The sequence below is a fragment of the Carlito syrichta genome, unplaced genomic scaffold, assembly GCF_000164805.1.
Source record: "Carlito syrichta isolate Samal-C Ts95f unplaced genomic scaffold, Tarsius_syrichta-2.0.1 Scaffold128155, whole genome shotgun sequence".
Classification (NCBI taxonomy): domain Eukaryota; kingdom Metazoa; phylum Chordata; class Mammalia; order Primates; family Tarsiidae; genus Carlito; species Carlito syrichta.
This window is the reverse complement of record NW_007072251.1, coordinates 71,218-92,959: the sequence shown is the minus strand read 5'-3', so window position 1 is coordinate 92,959 and position 21,742 is coordinate 71,218. Positions and strand designations below refer to the sequence as shown.

General features: G+C 39.5%; 3 protein-coding genes across 14 annotated transcripts in view; 2 read left to right on the top strand and 1 right to left on the bottom strand.

Annotated features, from left to right (window-relative positions):
* Positions 1-9,354, top strand: part of SUPT20H (SPT20 homolog, SAGA complex component) — a 45,983-nt gene extending 36,629 nt beyond the window's left edge. For 4 of the 6 annotated variants that reach the window (XM_008048907.2, XM_021707967.1, XM_021707968.1 and 1 more), the window contains 4 exons: positions 2,787-2,906; positions 6,461-6,566; positions 7,996-8,099; positions 8,858-9,354. In XM_008048907.2, the coding sequence (XP_008047098.1) occupies positions 2,787-2,906; positions 6,461-6,566; positions 7,996-8,099; positions 8,858-8,995 (468 nt within the window). In that variant the 3' untranslated portion in view covers positions 8,996-9,354. The remainder of the gene's footprint in view (positions 1-2,786; positions 2,907-6,460; positions 6,567-7,995; positions 8,100-8,857) is intronic. The other 2 variants (XM_021707970.1, XM_021707969.1) reach the window with 1 other exon arrangement.
* Positions 9,076-19,008, bottom strand: EXOSC8 (exosome component 8). Its single transcript, XM_008048909.2, has 11 exons — positions 18,964-19,008; positions 17,542-17,578; positions 16,543-16,606; positions 15,782-15,855; positions 14,091-14,136; positions 13,022-13,127; positions 12,887-12,932; positions 12,027-12,123; positions 10,435-10,555; positions 9,828-9,934; positions 9,076-9,481 (listed from the first exon to the last, which is right to left on the bottom strand). Exons 1-11 carry the CDS (start codon positions 18,978-18,980, stop codon positions 9,366-9,368), a joined length of 831 nt encoding a protein of 276 aa, XP_008047100.1. The 5' UTR covers positions 18,981-19,008; the 3' UTR covers positions 9,076-9,365.
* Positions 19,009-19,542: 534 nt separating this feature from the next.
* Positions 19,543-21,742, top strand: part of ALG5 (ALG5, dolichyl-phosphate beta-glucosyltransferase) — a 50,883-nt gene continuing 48,683 nt past the window's right edge. For 2 of the 7 annotated variants that reach the window (XM_021707971.1, XM_008048901.1), the window contains exon 1: positions 20,094-20,228. In XM_021707971.1, coding sequence (XP_021563646.1) covers positions 20,163-20,228 — 66 coding nt within the window. In that variant the 5' untranslated portion in view covers positions 20,094-20,162. Of the gene's footprint in view, positions 19,562-20,093; positions 20,229-20,282; positions 20,451-21,742 lie in introns of those variants that run through there. The other 5 variants (XM_008048904.2, XM_008048905.1, XM_021707972.1 and 2 more) reach the window with 5 other exon arrangements.

Sequence of the window (21,742 nt, the reverse complement as noted above, 5' to 3'; positions counted from 1 at the left end):
CTCGGAAGACTGAGGCGGAAGGATCGCCAGAGCCCAGTAGGTCGAGGCTGCGGTGGCCGGGAGCGGCCACTGCACTCCAGTCTGGGTGACAGAGTGAGACTCCAACTCAAAAAGAAAAAAGAATCTTCTAAGGGTGTGGTTACTGTTGCTATCTTTGTGTGGTCAGGTGGATAAGGTGAAAGAATTGGTATCCTATATACCACAATTTCATTGGCACTGGTAATTCTGCCTAATCAAGAACTAGGTGCAAGTGGGGAGAACTGACACATACCAGGGAAGATATTTGCCAAGATAGTAGTAGTGCATTTTCTTACAAAATAATTGCTCTCCCAACAGATATTTTATGTGCACATATATGTAATACTGTTTGCTTACAAGAGGTCTTGTGCTTCAGTGGAGATTTTTAAATAGGTATGTGTTCCTTTTCTGAGGAGAGTATGATTTCTTAACACAGTGGCAGTCTCCTAATCGTCATTCAATAAATGTTTGTTGGAGTGTAGTATGTATCTAATGATGAGGCTCTGCTTTTGTTGCATATTTATCAGTGTCACATATTCGTAAAGAGAGATAAAAGATGGACAATTTAGAACATGTGAATTTACAATATTCCAAGTCATGTGCCAGGTCCTGTAATTTAAAGAAAGACTAAGGCATTAAGCTAGTAGTTTGAAAAATAGTTGGGGTTATCTATAGAGAATGTAAAGATCAATGTGAATATAAAGATCCAAAGATAAGAAATGGCAGAGCTAAGGACTGTCAGGAAATAATATCAGACAAGTTAACCAACCTGGTATTCAGGAGTAACAAACTGAGAACTTCATTACAGCTGAAACTTAAAACTTATTTCTTATACAAGGTACAAATAGTGTTAGTATGTGCAGATGGTAATTGCAGAACATGTACTTGTGAAATGGACAACACCACAGACCGCATCAGTTTATTTAACCTACTTTCCTGCATATTGCTTTTGGAATTCCTTTCAGGGATCAATCTGGATTTTGTGTGTGTGTGTCAGAGTCTCACTCTGTTGCCCAGGCCAGAGTGCAGCGGCACACTCAAGGCCACCACAGCTTCAGCCTGCTGGACTCAGGCCATTCTTCTGATTCAGCCTTCCAAGTAGCTGGAACTACACATGTGCATCACCACACCCAGCTAATTTTTTTATTTACCATAGAGACGAGGTCTCACCAAGTTGCCCAGGCTGCTCTCGAACCCTTGGGCTCAGACAGTCTTTTCGCCTTCACCTCCCACAGTGCTGGGATTACAGGCATGAACCACTGCTCCTAGTCCAGTCTCAGTGTTCAGAGGAGTAGAAATCCTTTATAGCACTGATAATAAGTAATAAGGACAAAGCTACCTTAAGAGTTTATTATATTTTTCTACATTTATTACTTACTGATTGAGGAAAGAACATTTGCCCTGTGCTGTGTCCAAATTTAGCTAATGATGAGCTGTGCTGGATTTAGCATACAGAGTTCTATAGTAGATATTTTGGCGGCCATTCTCCTGTGGCCCTGCAAGTACATATAACTTAAATTCCTATAGCTTAAAATGGAAAAGCTATTTGTTTTCTTGTGAATTTGAAAAGTATTGTTTTAACTTTTAACTTGAAGTTTTCTGGATGCTTCTTAAATCAATTTTCTTTCCATTTGAATTAATTTAGATCCAGAATGACAGAGAAAATAATGGGCTCCAAACTAAATGATAGACATCTAATGCACTTTGCTTTTAGCTGTGGAATTCCTCACTACCTTATATAAAAACTCATGCATTTTTCTTTTTTTGGCAAAGCTAGAACAAATTTGGGGGGATTTTCTTCTTTGTTTTTGAATCAAGGTCTTTGTCACCCGGGCTGGAGTGCAGTAGCACAATCATGGTTCAGTGAAGCCTCAGTCAAATTCCTGGGCTCAAGCCATCATCCTCTTGAGTAACTGGAACTACAGGCATGCCACCACATCCAGCTAATTTTTGAATTTTTTTTCAAGAGACAGGGTCTCCCTATGTTTGTCTAAGTTGGTCTTGGATTCACGGGCTCAAGCAATCCCCCTGCCTTGGCCTTCCAAAGTGCTGGGATTACAGGCATGAGCCACCACACCCAGCTGAACAATGGGTTTTCTTACTGTACATTTCTGATTGACAAGCTTCTTTTTTATATTTTTTAAACATTTAATGCTATTTTGTATTAATGTATAATACAAAATGTAAAATTTAAAACAGTATGTAAATCTGGATGGCTATTAACTTGAAGCAGATTTATATTTGAGAGTATTAACATATTTGGGAGCTCTAAGTACTTAAAAATTGTTTCTAAGCCGGCCTCGGTGGCTCAGCCTGTAATCCCACGCTTTGGGAGGCTGAGGTGAGTGGATTGCCTGAGCCTGTGGGTTCGAGACCCGCCCAGGTAGCTTGGCGAGACCTCATCTCTACAAAAATAAAATCAAAAAATTAACCGGGCATGGTAGCGCACGCCTGTAGTTCCAGCTACTTGGAAAGCTGAGGCGGAAGGATCTCCGGAACCCAGCAGGTCAAGGCTGCGGTGGCCAGGAGCGGCCACTGCACTCCAGTCTGGGCAACAGAGTGAGACTCCAACTCAAAAAAAAAAAAATTTTTTTTCTAAATCTTTTTTTTAAGGGCACGCGACTTGTTTTCTTTTTGTTTTCTCTCAGTGACTAGAAGAGTACCTGACACATAATAGATAATCCAAAATATTTGTAGAATAAATAAATTGGAATATTTTATATAAAAATAATGTGAAATTGGTTAATACTTGTTTAAATTCTTAATAGCTTCCAGGTGGTTCGCTCATTTTTAACACCCTGCAGCAGCAGCAGCAGCAGCTCTCTCAGTTTACACCACAGCAACCTCAGCAGCCCACAACTTCAAGTCCTCAACAGCCAGGGGAGCAGGTAGGGCTTTCAGTCTTCCATATGCTTTTGCCATAGAACGTATAATATTTTTTCATGTATTTCAAACATATTTCATTTTATATAATTTGTTGAAACAAACATGTCCTTAACTGTTTTTGTGAGCAGTAGTACCTATCAGTTATTGTGTGCACATTTCTAATAAAACAGCTAGATGATGATGCCACCTAGATCTTGCATAGTAGGCATTAGATTCAGATAGCTGACTTGCTTATTATATATATTGAGTGGCAGAGCCGGAATTCAAACCCAGGTTTTTCTGCCCCAATGACCTATGTAATTTTCTACCCCGTCTTTTTGTTTATATGAGTTTGTTGCTGTTGGAATGGAAATGTCCCTATTATCATGAAGGACAGGGCAGTAGGAACACAAACAAAAACAAATAACTGTACACTGCCAAACAGAATGAAATTGAGTAAGAACTATAAGGAACTACAAGTGTTTATAAACCTTGTTTATATTTTAGAATCATCTCAGATACTTTTAAAAAAAGATTTTTGGGTCCCACCCCCAGAGTTTCTCTAGCTCACAGTTTAATTACATGAAATGTTCACCATCAGTCCTTTTGCCCAACTTTCCCTGGTCAAGTGTTGGTTGGATAAAGCTCATCCTCTAGTATAGATTCTTCAGGAAGGGTGCGTTCAAAACTATTTTTAAAAAATTCTTAACACATTAAAGATCGCTTGGCTCGATAAAAATCTTTTATATGCTTTCAGTTAAAAATTTTTAAATTGTAAAATAAACAAATTTTACTATTTTATCACAGTGGGCAGTTTAGTATGTTACATGTATTCACACAGTGCAAAAGATTTGTAGAACTTTTTCATCTTGCAAAGCTGAAACTGTGTCTAGTAAATAATGATCCCCTGTTTCTTCCTCCCCTTAGTTATTATAATATCTTGGAATTGAATAGGAAGAACATAGGAAGAAAAATTTATCAAAAACTTTCCATGAGTTATGAGAAAGAGAACTCAGAGGATATAGTTAAACATGCTATCATGTTGCTGTGATTTTCCAATTTTAGCTAATCTTATTTTTAACAAACAAACAAACATGCTCTAGTAGCAGAAGCCCTGAAAATAATCAAATCTCAAATTTTGAATATTTATATGTTGTATCAGTTACACGTGGCTTTAGTTGCTAACTTGTGGAACCTTAGAAAAGTCCATTTTTCTTTTTTTTTTTTTTTTGAGTTGGAGTCTCACTCTGTCACCCAGACTGGAGTGCAGTGGCCGCTCCCGGCCACCGCAGCCTCATCCTGCTGGGCTCCAGTGATTCTTCCGCCTCAGCCTTCCAAGTAGCTGGAACTCCAGGCGCGTGCTACCACACCCGGCTAGTTTTTTGATTTATTGTAGAGATGAAGTCTCGCCAAGTTGCCCAGGCGGGTCTCGAACCTGCAGGCTCAGGCAATCCACTCACCTCAGCCTCCCAAAGGAAAACTCCATTTTTGTTTCTCAGCCTCAGTATCATTTGCTCTAAAGTGGGAGTAAGACTATCTTAACTTCACTTGGTGCTTTTAAGAAATGAAGTATGAAATATCAAAGTGTATTTGAAAGCAGGATAAAGATGTCATCTGCCTTTAAAGGGAGTTAAGCCATTTTTTAAATGAGAATTTTTCCTGAAAGGCGTATCAGTTATCTGATAGGACTAGATACATTTTTAATTAGTGTTCAAATTGGTATATTTGCTACTTTATGTTTCTATGAGTTTGACTGGTCAAGATAACCTCATAAAGTGAAATGATAAAGTATTTGTCCTTTTGTGTCTGTCTTATTTCACATAGCATAAAGTCTTCAAGGTTTATCCATGTTGTGGCACATGTCAGAACTTCTTTTGAATGTTGAATAATACTCACATAGGCCACATTTTGTTTATCCATTCATTGGTGGATTCTTGGGAGGCTTCCATCTTTTGGATATTGTGAATAATGCTGCTCTGAACATGGGTGTACAATTATCTCTTTCAGACTCTGCTTTCAGTTCTTTTGGATGTATACCCAGAAGTTGAATTGCTGTGATAATTTTGTCATTTTTTTAATGAAGCACCATACTTTTTTCTGTGGCGGCTGTACCATTTGATATAATTCCCACCAATGGTACACAATGGTCCAGTGTGTCCAAATCCTCACCAACACTTTGTATTTTCTGGTTGTTGTGGGGGGGGGTTGTTTTTATAATAGCTATCCTAATAGGTGTGAGGCAATCATCTCATTGGTTTTGACTTGCATTTGCGTAATGATTAGTGATATAGAGCAGCTTTTCATATGCTTGTTGGCCATTTGTATTATCTTCTTTAGAGAAAAATCTACTCAGGTCCTTTGCCCATTTTTAATCAGGTTATTTGTTTTCTTATTACCAAATTGAAGGGGTTCTCTATACATTCTCTCTTTGTGTGTGTGTGTGTGTATATATATATATATATATATATATATATATATATATATATATATATATATATCATATATGATTTGCAGATATTTTCCCCCATTCATGGGTTGCCTTTTCACCCTTTTGGTTGTATGACATTTCTAATTTTAATGTCGTCCTATAGTTTTAGGTCTCTTTCTTTAAATTTATTGAAAATGTTTACTACTGTTGACTTGCTTTTTATGTTTTTGAGAAGTCTGATGCCAGTTTAATTATCTTGCTTTATTTATCTAATCATTTTGCCCAGAGGCCCTGAATGGTTTGTATTTATCTTTAAAGCCTATTCTTTTCACTTGCATCTGTGTCAGAATTTCTTTCCATGTCTTTTCCATGGGTCCTTTTAATGTGTAGATTCAGGTCCTCTTCATTTCTGGAACATTTCCTTGGATTATAGTTTTTAGTTTCTTAAAGTGGAAGCTTAGATTATTAAATTGAGGTTATTCTTTTTTGTTTTTTGGGTTTTTTGGATTGGAAGATATAGTTTATTTAGAAAGTAAATTAGAGAGAGAGAAAGAGGAGATTCACCTCCCCAAGGTAAGGGAGGGGGGCCAACACTAAGAAAACATGACAAGCCGGGCTTGGTGGCTCAGCCTGTAATCCCGTGCCTTGGGAGGCTGAGGTGAGTGGATTGCCTGAGACCGTGGGTTCGAGACCTGCCTGGGCAACTTGGTGAGACCTCATCTCTACAATAAATAAAAAATCAGCTGGGCGTGGCAGCTCGCGCTTGTAATTCCGGCTACTTGGAAGGCTGAGGTGGAAGGATCGCTGGAGCACAGCAGGTGGAGGCTGCGGTGGTTGGGAGCGGCCACTGCACTCCAGTCTGGGCGACAAAGTGAGACTCCAACTCAAAAAAAAAATTGTTTTAATGAAGCTTTGTAAAAGCCTTAGGAATTATTAATATAGCATCAAACATAAATACAGGTTCAATTCTGAAAGTTTTTTTTTTCCAAAGAATCATAAATTTATTCTCACATTTTCTAATTATCTTTTTAGCTTGTTTTTGTTTTTGTTTTTTTTTTTACAAGACTCACTCTTAGTATTTTTCCCATACCGGAAAAAATATTAATTTATTTTCACCAACTCCATTTTGTTAATTATTTTTTCATTTAGGGTTCTGAACAAGGTTCAACCAGTCAAGAACAGGCCTTATCTGCACAGCAAGCTGCTGTTATTAACCTTACAGGAGTCGGAAGTTTTATGCAGTCACAGGCAGCTGGTAGGTATCTTCATAACTTCATATGCTGAATTTTATACTAAAAGTATCTCATCCATTTGGTATCTCAGCACTTAAATATTTTCTTTCCCTTCCCCTGCAAGGAGTAATGAGGAGAAGTTGTAGTTATTATGTATGAACTATTAAGTTGATTAACTATGGCTGCCTGAGTTTTTTTTCTTTAAATCGACATTAATCAAAAAAGCTTTGACTATACTTACAGCAGTTTTGTTTTCCTTATGTTACAAATTACTGGCAAAATTTTATGCAATTATCCAACTTACTAGGAAGCTACCAAAGCTGTTTTCAGTGTGTGCCAGTAGTTATCTTAATAACTTTTCCATTTTCCTAGGTTATCGAGACTGCATTTTTCTAGATTGCATTACCTTTTGTCTCACTCTAGTAGCTTGTAGTTGCATAAATAACTTAAATCTTAATGACCAGTAACATAGTACTCACCACTTCAGCAGTAAATGATGAGCCTTTTAATGAATATTATCTTGTAAACTGACAATTCTGACTTCACATTTAGTTCAAATCAGTAAGCCACATATATAAAACAACAATGATAGAGTTTGAGGATTGGGTGACTGTGTTGTCATACTTACTATGATGCCTTTAGAATTCTTATACTACTCCTAGTGTCTGAATTTATAAATCTTTTAGAATAATCAAGTTCTTTATTTCAGAAATAAGTAATTCTTTATATTAAGTTCTAACTTAGAGCCAACTAATTTCCAAGTGGGTATTTATAATTATATACCTTTACCACAGAAGTTATAAATTTCCTAAAATACCTGTAATTTAGTGGAAAGAACTCTAGGCTGAAAAGTCATGAGAATGTTCCTACCTACAGACTTGCCACTTACGACTTTGAGTCAGAGTGACTTAAATCATGTAGGCCTTAAACTTTCTTTCTGTAAAATGAGTGAACTTTTATGGTCCCACTCAGCATAAAATATAATAGTCTCAGTGTACCTCGTTAATAATCTGATATTCATTGAGTTTTGTTTAAAGCAACTGTCTACCAGTTTTGTCATTATGATAGCTTGAATTTCTCCCATCCCCCATTTCCTACTTAGTTGGTTATACTTTTAAAATAATGTACTCTATTTTACATTGTACAAGACAGACTTCTAAACAAAAATAGCACCAGTATCTTACTTCATTGAGATGCAGAAGAGAGGGATACATACAGTGCTTTGGCACACATGGCACTCCCTTCTCTTTCCGTGTCCAGGTTTCATAATCAGTGATAACCTCAACTAACAGAAGACTATTCTAAATTTATTCTGAAATGTCTATTATTTGATACTTAAGATTAATCATACTGCTAACTTTTCTATTATTTCATTTTCTGTGTTGTCCTTTTCTAACCCTGGTAGCCTTCAAACTTTTTGACTGGCCTGCTTTCCCCTTCTCCTCTCTGTAGTGTTGTCTCAGCTTGGCTCTGCCGAGAACAGACCTGAGCAAAGCCTTCCTCAGCAGAGATTCCAGCTCTCCTCTGCCTTTCAACAGCAGCAGCAACAGATACAAGTAATCCAGCAACTTCACTCTGATTACATTTTTAAAGATACTTAGCTCCAAAAGTACCTCAAAATAACCTTGCTTTAGTTTTACTTTACTGTCTTTTAAGACTATACAGTAATTGGTGAATAATTTAGCAAATCTTACTTAAAAGTCTGACATATTAGCCAGTCAACTTGGAGCACTAAATATATTCTGTACATTTAAGCTAGACTCTTTTCCTATTTAAAATCTTTCATGAAGTTCTGGTGGCACATTAACATACATTTTTTTAGTTTGCAGTATATTTTGAAATAGACAATTGTAAGTGCCAATTGTTAACTTTCTAATATCGTACCACAGAAAAAGTGTTCCTATTAGTAAATGTCATACCTGTTTATTTAGAAAAATGTTATACCATTATTTTAGAAGTCAGCATATTATAGTTGACTGTCTTGATATACAGGGTGGTTTTGTATTGCTATAAACTATCTTTATACAAAAATAATGGTAACTGAAGTTGCTGAGTTACTGCGATATAGACTGGCAGGGCAAAGTAATAGAAGTAATTTTGAAGTTTACTTAAGAATCATTTTTAAAGCCCTCAGCAGGCTTCTGTGCCACTGGTGCTGTTTGACTGTGCATTGTCTCAATGTGGTATAGTCCCTTTTTGTTATCTTGGTGCTTTCTCCCTTTCAGTTTGTTGTTTTCGTCACTCTCAGAAAAAGCACCTTTTCACGCTGTCTATATTTAACATAACTTGATTTTCTTTCCCTTCCCTTTTGCAGCAGTTGCGATTCTTGCAGCATCAAATGGCTATGGCAGCAGCAGCAGCACAAACAGCTCAGCTACATCGTCATCAGCATACAGGCAGCCAGTCAAAAAGTAAAATGAAGAGAGGCATGCCAACAACTCCAAAATTCTGAGTCTTGCATTATTATTTTTTTCTTTTTTAAAAACACAAGAGCATTGAATCAAATGGATTGAATTTCTACATCATTTGTTTTTGTTTTTTGTGTGTCAGTATTTTGCATTGTTAGATGTACAAACTTTATACAGAAGCACAACCCTATGATTTTTAAATAAAAACAGGGAAATGGTTTCACAGACTAGGGTTGGTTTGCCTAAGTCATTGATTTTTAAAAAAATGGTTTCACTGTACATAATATATGGAAGTAAGGCATACTAGAAACATCTTTCAGAAGAATGTGGTTTGATATTTATTTAGTATAAAAGGTTTGTGCACAGTGTAACAAATATAGTTTTTACAAATTGTTTTCAAAAAGTGGTAGCTTTTTATTTGGGTTTCATACTCTTAATTACTTCATCCATCAGTTTTTTTACTTCTTTGTGTCTTGTAACTGCTCGGCTCATACAGTCCTGAAGTTTAGCTCCAGTCAGCCCACTTCCACCTGAAGAAAAACCATTGTGCCAACACTTAATCTCTTGTTATCTTACTTTGTAAAAACATCAACATCATGCCAAATTATAAAACACACAAAAAATGGATAAGGTAAATCGGGTACAGCCTCAAGATTTGCAAGTTACATTTTAAGACCTCTAAGTAATTCTAATGTATGCTATAAGTTTAAGAACCACTGAAATGCAATATAAAAATGTAAGTAATTTGAGGTAGCAAATGATAATAAACTTATATTTAAGCAGTAAAATATCCTACATTCTATTTGGCCCTCCCTAATGTACAGCTCACAGAGTTTTCATCTACATATATCTAGGACTAAAGTGGCAGGAACATGCCTGGTTTGTGAAGACAACAGAGCTTGCTTTCCTCATCCATTACTATTGTTAAGGTTCCCGTTGCCAGATGCTCCTCCTCTCCAGTAGGGTCAACTATGAGCAAAGTGCTATAAAAAGAAGAAGTGTTAAGTTTATCCTCGGAACAAATTTTACTTAAAAAAAAATATTAAGCATATATCTGCATTTTAGTTTAAGTATTGATACCAGATACAAGAGCTAGAATAGAACTGGTAGGAAACCAGAATAATCAACAGCAACCTAAGATCTAGTACTTTTAAAGAAACTGCTCTTCAATTTGTTAGTAAAGTCCTTGACAAATAGCATAGGTAGCTTCAGGTAATTCTTTAGTGAAATAATATTACATAGGAATAAGTAAACCAAGGAATAGGTAAGTGAGCCACAGAATTGATTGTCCAAAATAGGATACTTATGAAAGTGAATGAGTTAACTAGAAATAACGGTGCAGGGACAACACACATAAACTTACATGTCCAGGGCAAACTAGGATGCAGGGTCACCTGAGGCATTTCCAGAAAAGTGAGAAGGCTGAATAACAATCCATTACCTTAACCTTAAATATACAAATTCTCTTTATATATTAACTTACTCATCAAACACAGCAAAGGAAGTTGCAACTGGATGAGTTCTAATATTCAGATAATTTTTCTTCTTTAAATTAACTTCTGCTAAAGCAGTTTCTTCATTTATAGCAACTTCAGGCAACTGTACTAGAAAAAAGGCAAATATGTAAAAGTCTCTACTATCAGTAAATGAATGGTTTCTATGCTTTGTTAATTTACATTTCCCTCTGCTTAACTTGTCCAGAACATTCTCTTTTTAAAAGTATCTTAGAACTAAGGTAGATATAGTGGATATGAACACTTTCTCAGAACTTGTCATTAATTCCTAACTAGCACTTATTACATAATTTTTTTAAAGTTTATAAAATCAATTTTTTTTTGAGAAGCAGGATTTATTGAGAGGACAGAAAAGCTCCCACAGAGGGAGGGGACCCGAGGGGGTTGCCTGAAATAAAAAATTTGTAAGAGATGTGGTCTTGGTATGTTGCCCAGGCTGGATTCGAACTCCTGGACTCAGGAGATCCTTCCACCTCAGCTTCCCAAGTATCTGCGACTACAGGTGCATGCCACTGCATCTGGCTTTGACATTAAAATGATGTTAATAGAAAACATGTCTAGCCACTTTCTTTTTTTTTTTTGAGTTCAAGTCTCACTGTCCAGGCTGGAGTGCAGTGGCACATTCATGGCCACCCCAGTGTTGACCTGCTGTGCTCTGGCAATCCTTCCGCCTCAGCCTTCCAAGTAGCCAGAACTCCACGTGCATACTACCACGTCCAGCTATCTATCTAATCTATCTATCTATAGAGACAATGTCTCACTAACTTGCCCGGGCTGGCCTTGAACCCACGGGCTCAGGCAATCCACTGGGCTCAGGTAATCCAATCACCTCAGCCTCCCAAAGTGCTGGGATTACAGGCTGAGTCACCAAGCCTGGCCACTAGCCACTTTCTACCTGCCAGGTGCTATTATAAGCATTTTCACATTCTCATTGTATTCATTTATTAACACTCTTGTATTAGTTATCTCCATTTTATAATGGATAAGGAAACAGTAGCACAGAGTGACAGAGCCAGGAATCAAAGTAAGTCCTTGCTTTAACCACTTTGCTATAATACTGCTATGATAACTCCATTTTCTATCTCCAGTTATATCATCAATTCAACAATGCAATGATAGGGAATATGCACAAGTCACTGAAATCCGTAACAAATCAGTCTGCCTAGACTCCTTACTAAGAAACTTTACTATTACATGATCTCACAGTAAAAACAATAAAATCCACTATACTCCTTTTAGCAACATCACATAAAGAACTCAGAAAAGAATACTTGCAGATCTTCATCAATCACACAGCCTGTAGGTGACTGGTCCTACTCTTGTCCCTTCTTATTAATGCTATTTTGGAAAGGACTGAAATCTGAACCCAAATAAATGATCAATACAGCACTCTCTAAGGCAGGCAGTACTAGAAAACATAAAACTTACAAGTATACTTGGAAAGTCGTGTCAGTATTATGCTCATCAATTTAGAAACACATGCAAGACACCAAATGTGTATTAAGTTTCACAAAACACATTCTGACCCATTAGGAATATTGCCTTTTATTTAGCTGCTTACCATTTTTTAAAGCTGCTAACAAAGCAAATGTGCAGGCATCCAAAATGTTTCCATCATAGTCAAGGCAAATGAAATCACAGTATAGAACCCAAGCAAGCTAAAACAGAGTACACAAAAATAAATTAACGCCTTTTGGTGGGTAGAACATGCTATTTGCTTCAGCTTAAGAACCCTTGGTTATAAAAATGCTTTACCTTTGTAAAGTAGAAAACCAAAAGAAAGCAGACAGGTTTGGTGAAAGCTGGCTTTTGACTACTAAGCTAATGTGAACATCTCCATTTCTCTCAAGTGAACTATATACATAGAAATTCCATTCTTGTCAATAGGTTAGCAGATGAAGGAAATGCTTTTGAAAGCCTTAGCTAAAACTTAAAATGTATCTCCCCACAGATAATTTAATACATAAAATGTTTAGGTTTTACAGTGCTAACATATCAATATGTGATCTAATAGGAAAAGGTTCTCTAGGTTCTAATCAACCTGTTCTAAGTTGTTAAACAGATTCTTGTTCCCTACTGTGTTGATTCACCTTAAACACATAAGTAGCATCAGAAACTAATCTGTGATAAGGAATAAAAAATGGTTGAATTTTTCTCTAAAAATTATAGGAAAAAATATTAGCTCAAAAGGCAGCTTCCAGACAAGCAATAAATTAGTCAAGCTTGTTTGTTTTTTATGAACTACACAGTTTGTTTAGATAATTATACACCACTGATTTTTTAAAACTGAGTTCCATTTAAACACTATGACAACCATATTTAATATTATTGTGATTAGTCATTTTAATTTCCCTGTTCACTTTTTACCACAGAAAACACATCAGAATTAATAAAAACTTACAGCTTCTCTACTCCTCTTACCTTTCCTGGAGAAATGCATAAGTCCTCTTTCTGAATTATCTGTGAACTTGATTTAATGACAGAGAACACAGTAAATGAAAGGTCAAAAACTATCTGAAAATGAATGATCATAAAATTGTATCATGGTAGTCTTACTTTTCAATGACATCTGCAATGAACTGGCTAGCCACTTGGGCCTCTTCTCCAGGAGGTCCAGACCGAAATCTCGACGAACACAGGGGTGGTAGATCCACATTAGGAACTGAAAGAAATACTCTGCAGCTATGAACTAACCTTTTAACTTCTACTTATTGAGTTGTCAATCCATCACAAAGGCAACTGTGGCCATGGATACGTTTTTCAAGTAGAATGCACTGTAACATTATATATTTTTTTGGTCTCTGTAAGACTCCCATGCGTAGATAAAATAAAAGTTATAGTTTTTCCCACACATTAAAACATGTATTAGGTCTCGATTCTCCCTAAAAGTTGTCCTGATTTCTTTCCTGTAACAGAAGATAGCCCCTCTGCTCACACACAACTCTTTACATTTGAAAAATGTTGACTCCTACTATAAAGAACAAATGGTCTACATGAAAAAAAAAAATTTGCATAGTGGTATAAAACGAATCTTTGTGGAACAAAATGTTGCAAATGACAGTTCTTTGACTAAAAAATATTATATTTTCTGCCAGGCATGATGGCTCACACCTGTAATCCCAGAACTCTGGGAAGGAGGGAGAGGTGAGAGGATTCCCTGAGCCCAGGGGCTCGAGACCAGCCTGGGCAACTTGGTGAGACCTCGTCTCTACAATAAATAAAAGAATGAGCCAGATGCAGTGGCATGTGCCTGTAGTTCCAGCTATTAGGAAGGCTGAGGTGGAAGGATCGCCTGAGCCCAGCAGGTCAAGCATGCCACTGCACTCCAGCCTAAGTGACAGAGTGAGACGCCAACTCAAAACATTCTATTTTCTTGGCAGGTATCTGAATGTATACACACTGACCAAGCAAGTTTGATAAAGGATAAACTTGTGAAATTTTAAGTCTATATTATGCTGTGTTCTGCTAGCAAAGATACAGAAAACTTAGGGAGTGTGCTTCATTCCTATATTCCGAATGTTAGAGATAAATTTCTTTTTTATGTGAACTCAACTCCTGGGACTTAACTACAATTATTACTAAATGTGAAGTATGTGTATAAAAGTTACAAAACCACTTAACTTACCAACATATCCTTTATCAGGGGCATCTGTTGGTGGTGCTGCAAATTCCTATAAAAGCAAAAAAATGCTTTCTATTGAAAGAAGCTATAAAAAAACTGTGAAGAGTTTAGCAACCAGTTATGGAAGGTTCTATCTAAGCCCATCTTAGCTAGTTAACTGCCACATCATCCTACCATGCTTGAGGAATTGTGTCAGGGGCTGGAAGGACATTGGCGCTGATCCTCACAGTAAGTCTGCAAGGTAACATTATATATTTTTTTGGTCTCTGTAAGACTCCCATGTGTAGATAAAACAAAAGTTATATTTTTTCCCATACATTAAAACATATATTAGGTCTCAATTCTCCCTAAAAGTTGTCCTGATTTCTTTCCTGTAACAGAAGATAGCCCCTCTGCTCACACACAACTCTTTACATTTGAAAAATGTACAGTAGACTAAACTTACAGCGCTGCTCATCAAGATTACCTGGGAATCTTTTAGAAAATGCTACTTGAATTTCTGCCCCACCCTTCCTCATTCAGTAGCCAAGAATCTGAATTCAATCCCCAGGTAGTACAGCCAGATTTAGGAACTACTAGCATAGTGGTCAAGAGCAAAAGCTCTGCAATCACTATCTCAGTTCAAATGTCAGACCCCCACTTACTGGCTAAGTGACCGAGCAAGTTATTTACCCATTAGCCTTCAATTTCCTCACCTGTCTAAGGAAGAAAACTGTGCCTATTCCTAGGAAATGTTAACAAGGGTCAAACAAGATAATGGCATTACGTCCCTGGCATAAAACCTGACAAGAAGCCGGGCTCAGTGGCTCAGCCTGTAATCCCGCACTTTGGGAGGCTGAGGTGAGTGGATTGCCTGAGCCCGCGGGTTCGAGACCTGCCTGGGCAGTGAGACCCCATCTCTACAATAAATCAAAAAACCAGCCGGGCATGGTAGCACATGCCTCTAATTCCGGCTACACAGAAGGCTGAGGCGGAAGGATCGCCAGAGGCAGCAGTGGCCGGGAGCATGCCACTGCACTCCAGTCTGGGCGACCGAGTGAGACTCCAACTCCAAAAAAAAAAAAATCTGACAAGAAGCTACAGCTCCAAATTTACCAAGGAAGAATCTCAATTGAAGTTAACTAATACAGGGCATAGGGTAGCCAAAAAAGCAAAGGCTCTGGAGTTAGATTTATGTATAGGTTCTATTAATGAGCCTTGTGTATATGTACAAGGTACTGAATCTCATCAAAAAACAAGAGACGGAGAGAAATAACAAATGACTGCTCTGAAAATTAAACTGGATAATTCTGCAAAACTCCTAATAAGGTACCTGAAACACAGCAAGTACTGAGTAAATAGCAGCTATCCCTCAAAATTTTCTTCTGAACCATCTCAATTTTCTATACATGTATACAAATTACACTTTCTCAAATGATATACCAAATTCTTTAAAAATTAAAGGTGACAAAGACTTTTAAAGTTGTATCATTTTGGCACAATTGACAAATGTTCAAAAATTATAATCGAATCATTCAACTTGGGTCATATTATGTAATATAGTTGAAAACTCTTGGGAAATTTAAACAAATACTAAAAAATTGACACCCAACTGCTTAATTAACAGTAGAATTATAGGCATATAATACAATCTAGTAAATATATGAAGCTAATTTGGTTAACTCAAATCTCAATAGGGCATATGTTAAACCTACCGCTTTAATTCCACAAATTACTGTAGTATTTCCCAACTTCACTAAAGCAGAACCATCTGCAGTGCTAATTGAACCTGAAAAGATAAGCAAAATGAAAAATATTCAAAAGGAAAAGAGCTACAGAATTATCTAATAATAATTAAGTGTTTCTGGGCATAGTGGCTCACACCTGTAATCCCAGCACTTTGGGAGGCAGAGGTGAGAGGATTGCCTCAGTTCAGGGATTTGAGACCAGCCTAATTAACATGGCAAGACCTCGTCTCTACAGTAAATCAAAAAAATCAGCTGGGCATGGTGGCACACATCTGTGGTTCCAGCTACTTGGAAGGCCGAGGCAGAAGAATCACCTGAATCCAACAGGCCGAGGCTGCAGTGGTCATGAGTGTGCCACTGTACTCCAGCCTAGGTGACAGAGTGAGACTCTGTCACACACAAAAATACAACAATAATAAATAATTGTCTTAGTTTCCTATATACAATTTACCTTGTTACACATCTCAGTTACTTATGAAAATCTATTTCAAGTTGATTTTCAAATGATATAACTTATTTAAAATTAGTATTTTAAGAATCATTTACCTGTCCTAGAATTTGAGATAATCATTTTCATTCAATCACAGAGCTGCTGTACAGATAAAAATCTCTTGACACAAAATCATCAAATCCCTTAAACATGGTAGAATTTGGCTGAAAAATTGTTTAACTGGCTCAGACACTAGGAAAAAATATCATCCAATTGGAACTGAAAATTATATCCTCACCTATGTTGACAGTTGTAGTTCTGAATTCACCAAGCTCCCTTCCATCAGGACGGCAGTTCTCTTTCTAAATAAATATTTATATGAAAATTTATTACGTATTTTACACGGTATCTGAAAGGTACCTATAAAACCTAGAAGAAACTTAGCTTATTCTTTAGTCTTTTTGCCTCAGTGTAACGATTAGCAAGCATTCAGACATTCTACTGCAGGACAACCAGCAGCCAATCCCATCATCCCTAGGCAAATCTCCTTCAAATACAAGATCAGGACAGCCCAAACAACCACCCCACTTTTGGTCAAGGAATTTGTGAATTGTAAATGCCTAACAAGTCTCTTGCAGGAATCACATTCCCCACCCAGGGTTAACCTAATCACCTGTGGTGACACAGATAAGCTCCACCATGGCAGCAATCATGAGACTAATCCACCCATCTGCCTGCTGTCCATCACCTGACATCATCAGTACCTGCACTTGTCTGCCCCTTTGTGATGATGTGGAAGCAGACCACCACCCAATCACTTTAATGATCTCCCCCCATCAAGGGGAACGGTTAAAAGGACTCAACCACAAGCAACCAGCGGCCACTGCCTTGCTAGAGTCTGGTGTGGCCAATGCTTCCTGGCTTTGGTCCCACTCCCCCACCTTGGGGAGGTGAATCTTCTCTCTTCTTTCTCTTCTGTAATTTACTTTTAAATAAACTTTTCTTTCTTAGCCTTTTTGTGTGTCGCAATTCTTTGCAATTTACTCGGATCTCTGGGTTCCCAGCGTGCACCTCCGGGTTGCCAGCCCTGGCGGTACTGCACACCACGCCTCACCTCTGGACCCTCACCCAGTCTGTCGGTACCCTAACAGTATCTATTACATATTCTACCCACATCTGGGGAAACACATTAAACCTCACTATTTTAAATTTAAAATAAGTTCAAATTACTTAAAATTTATCATTAAAAGGATATGTTATCAAAAGATCTAACATGTACATAACCACCTATACTCACCAGAAATCTCCTGTAATACTCCAGAGGTTCCACGGTTCTGAAACACATTAAAAATATATGAGATAAATTAATGAGGTAAGTTAACATAATCCCAGAAGCTAGCAAAGATCTTAATAGTGTGATGATGCAGTATAAATCAATTTGTAACCAAAAGTAATTACAGAAAGTAGAAACCACTGCAGTAGTAATCACGTTCAATTGTCCTTAACTCCGCTTTCAATAACTACAAGATTGGAGTCCACAGCCCTTTGACTTTTTTAAAGGCCGATTAATCCAGGTGTTAAAATAATTCTGCCTCTGAAGCAAGGATTAACGTAGTGATTATGAAAAAAGTTACATCTAAGTAGACAATCCAGGAGATGGAAAAGTTACATCTTTATTTTCACTGTAACTGAAACTTAGCATATTTTTCAATTATGACAGTAGGCAATAAACAATTAGAATATTAGCAGTACTGCAACTTCAACCACCACAAAAACCATGGACATTTCATTTTCACTTTATAGTTGTGGAAGGTATGTTTAGGTTCGTGGTTACTTTGGAATTCCAGAAATTACTAGACTCGCCACTAGATCTTGTTCAACAAGTTAATTTTAAAACCAGTGTGTGTGTGTGTGTGTGTGTGTGTGTGTGTGTATAACTATATCATCAATCTGGAGTTTATACACATAGAAAGATAACTACTTCAACATAATAGGTTTCCTTTAGAATCTTATTTATTTATTTATCTATCTATCTATTTATTTATTTTTGAGTTGGAGTCTCACTCTATCGCCCAGACTGGAGTGCAGTGGCCGCTCCCGGCTACCGCAGCCTCGACCCGCTGGGCTCCGGCGACCTGGAACTACAGGCGCGCACTACCACGCCCGGCTAATTTTTTGATTTATTGTAGAGATGAGGTCTCGCCAAGCTGCCCAAGTGGGTCTCGAACCCGCGGGCTCAGGCAATCCACTCACCGCAGCCTCCCAAAGTAGAATCTTATTTATTTTATCCATCAAATACTTTACTCAGAAAGTCCATAGGCTTCACTAGAGGCACCAAAACTGGCTTTAAGTAAAACCTTCCGACGAAGAACTACCCTTTTAAAATAAAGGGAGAGAAGACCCGGCGGCATGTATTTCGGCCGCAATAATCTTGAAAAGATTACAACTGCGTCTCCGGGAACTACACGTTCCCCACGCGCCAAGCTCACAGGCGCTCGCAGCGCGGGTCCTGAACTCCCCACGCGAGTTTCACTGGGAGAAGGACGCTCTTTCCTTTCACTACGACCACCCCCAGGTCCCACCGCCAGTCGCCTGCTTCGACACGGCAAGTGGGATTCCGGCGGGTCGGCCTCCAAGTGAAAGAATACCAGCTAAGGGTTCAAGGGAGCCGCCACGCGCCACGGTACACAACTTCGGCCCGGCAGCAGCCAACACTCACTTGAACCCAGCCGCCATCTTCCCGCCTGCACGCCTGCGCCGCTCCTCCTGCTCGCACGTCTGCGCCTGCGCGCTCCTCCCCTCCCCCCGCCCTTCGCGCCCGCTTCGCCGGGGCACTTTCGACACCGACGCCCGAGCCCTCCCGCTGCAGAACGCGACTAAGGCCGGGATGCGACGAGCGTGCTCACCGGCACGCGTTTGCATCGACCTCCCCTAGCCAGGCGCCCTTCTAGGTTTCCTTGTCATACACCTATTTTGACGAATCTGCTATGAGGGAGGTGACAAATTGTCCCTCTTTGGAAAAAAGCTGGTACTGTAGTTAGAATAATGCCAATTGTTAAGAAAAAGAGAGATTTTAGCGAAAAATCAAGCATTGCGTGGGAGCATTATTCCAATGTCTCTGCGTCTTTTTCCCGCCTGTGTCTTAGCCTGGGTCCTGGGCTTGCCTCTTCCAGCACCTGAGAACCACGAGATGACCGTGCGCTCCTCCGCACCAGGTTACACTCGGCAGGTCCCTGAGCTGACTTCAAAGGATCAAATTGTGTTTCGACTATGTCGTGGTTCATGGCTTCCACCTCACTCCTACGTAGGGTTGCCAGGTAAAATACAGGACACCCGATTACATTTGAATGTCAGATAAACACGGTAATTTTTTTAGTATGAGTATGCCCCAAGTAATGTATACTATTGGTTCTTACCAGAAGTTGGGGGGAGCAGGGAAAGTTTCAGAGATAGATAGTGGTGATGGCTGCACAGCATTGTGAGTATAATTAATGCCACTCACTGCACTGTGCACTTCAAATAGTTAAAAGGGCACATTTTGTTTTATTTTACCATCATTTAAAAATTAGTGTAATAGATCAAAAATCTTTAAATGAGTGAATTGCACCGTACGTTAATAGCTCGATAATAAGGCTGTTAAAAATTCTTAGTTGTTTATCTGGACTTCATACTCCCGTATTTTACTTACTAAATTTGGCAACCCTTTGGAACCCAACACCTATCTCTCCACGGACTGGGCGCCTCGCACACTCGGGAACTGCATGTTCTCCGCCCGGACACACGGCGGCGCTGCGGGAGGCGGTTGGTCCGCGGGCAGCGCTGTCTCTCTGGCGGCGGGAGGCGGAGCCTCGCGGGCGCGCTTCCGCGTGTGTGTAGGTGCGGGATAGGGTGGGCCGCGGGGCGGCCCCGGCATGGAGGATGGCGCCGCTTCTGCTGCAGCTGGCGGTGCTTGGCGCGGCGCTGGTTGCCGTGGCCCTTGTACTGGTGAGGACGCGGGATGGGGGCCGCCGCGGGCCGAGACTCGCCGCTCTCCGGGAGACTGCGGCCCCCCAAGTTCCCTCCGCCGCTCTTGAACGTTTTTCTCTTTTCACCCATCTTCCCGCAAACTCTTGACCCCAGGACTTCCTCTCCTGGAATTTCAGTCCCGTCTTCTTCTCTTCCTTGTTTTGCTCTTGGAACCTTGTCTCCCTGTGTGCTCCGAGGCTTGTAAGTTTGTCACGTGGGGACGCGCCCACCCAGCCTTCCATCCCGCCTCGCTCGCCCCTGGTCCCCGGGCCCGGGTCCGCCTCAACCTTCCTTCGGGGCCTGCAGCCGCCGAGGCGCTGACCCCACCCGGGGAGACCTTGAGCCCCTAGAGCAGGTGCTCTCTAGACGCTCCCTCTTGCTAATGTGGCTAAGTAGATAGTAAGTGGTGATGGAGCATTGACCGCAGCCATCTGTTAGAGATGGAAATAAATCGGATCGATAAGACCCGTTGGGGACGCAGGGTGAACAAGAGAGACAGGACAGGCCTCTCCATGTGACCGTATGTTTGGGGATTGTTGTGCCCCAGAACTGAACACCCTAAATATGCTGCCTCTGAAACGAGCAAAACAATATAGATTTATACTCGGTTTTCTTTGCCATTGCTCTGGAAACACAAAAGCGTTGTAAATACCTGCTGATCCGGAAGTGATAGAATTGTGGAAGAGAGTTGCCAAGTGAACTCTCTTCCACATAATTTGGCCTGAACTTGCCATCTAGTTAGTAAGTGGAGAGGATTTCAACTTCCTTGACATTTAGCCGCGTGGACAGTCTTGCCAGCAAGGCTGCTTCTGCCGTCTTGGGGGTTGGTAGACAGTGTAAACTGGCAGTTTAGGAGCAGTTTAGATGGAGAAGATGCATTGTATCCTGACGGCTTTGTTGCTGTTTACAAATTTTTGAGGAAGCCAGGTTTTTGGTGGGGCAGAGGCTGACACAGCCCTAGATTGAAGCTGCCCAGTGTTGAATCTGTTGCACAGGTTTAAATGTATACATTATGAGATGGTGCTGACATTATTTGATCCCACTGGTTTGATCATGAGGGCTACCATTTATTGAGTACAGTACCTTGTATGTTGGATAGTGTATTCAGTTTAGTAAGGATTATCTCATTTGATCTTTTAAACAACACTGTGACATAAATGTTACCATTAGCCTCATTTTACTGGTTGAGGAACAGGTCAGAGAAATGAGCTCATGTACTCAAATATCACACAACTATTGGATCTTAGGTGTTGGATTTTTGTTTGTTTTTGAGTTGGAGTCTCATTGTCTCCCAGGTTGGAGTGCGGTGACACAGTCATGGTTCACTGCAGCCTTGACCTCCTGGGCTCAGGTGATCCTTCCACCTCAGCCTACCAAGTAGCTGGGACTAGAGGCGCACACTATCACGTTCACCTAATTCCTTTTTTTTTTTTTTTTTTTTTTTTTTTTTTTTAGTGAGGAGGTCTCACTATGTTGCCTAGGCTGGTCTCGAA

What these genes read in the sequence shown, in the direction of transcription:
- EXOSC8 (XM_008048909.2), bottom strand. An exon ending in CCCTGATAAAGGATATGTTG is followed by an intron (nt 13,128 to 14,090) that starts GTAAGTTAAGTG and finishes TATTTCTTTCAG; the next exon opens with TTCCTAATGTGGATCTACCA. An exon ending in ATTGCAGATGTCATTGAAAA is followed by an intron (nt 12,933 to 13,021) that starts GTAAGACTACCA and finishes CATTAAATCAAG; the next exon opens with TTCACAGATAATTCAGAAAG.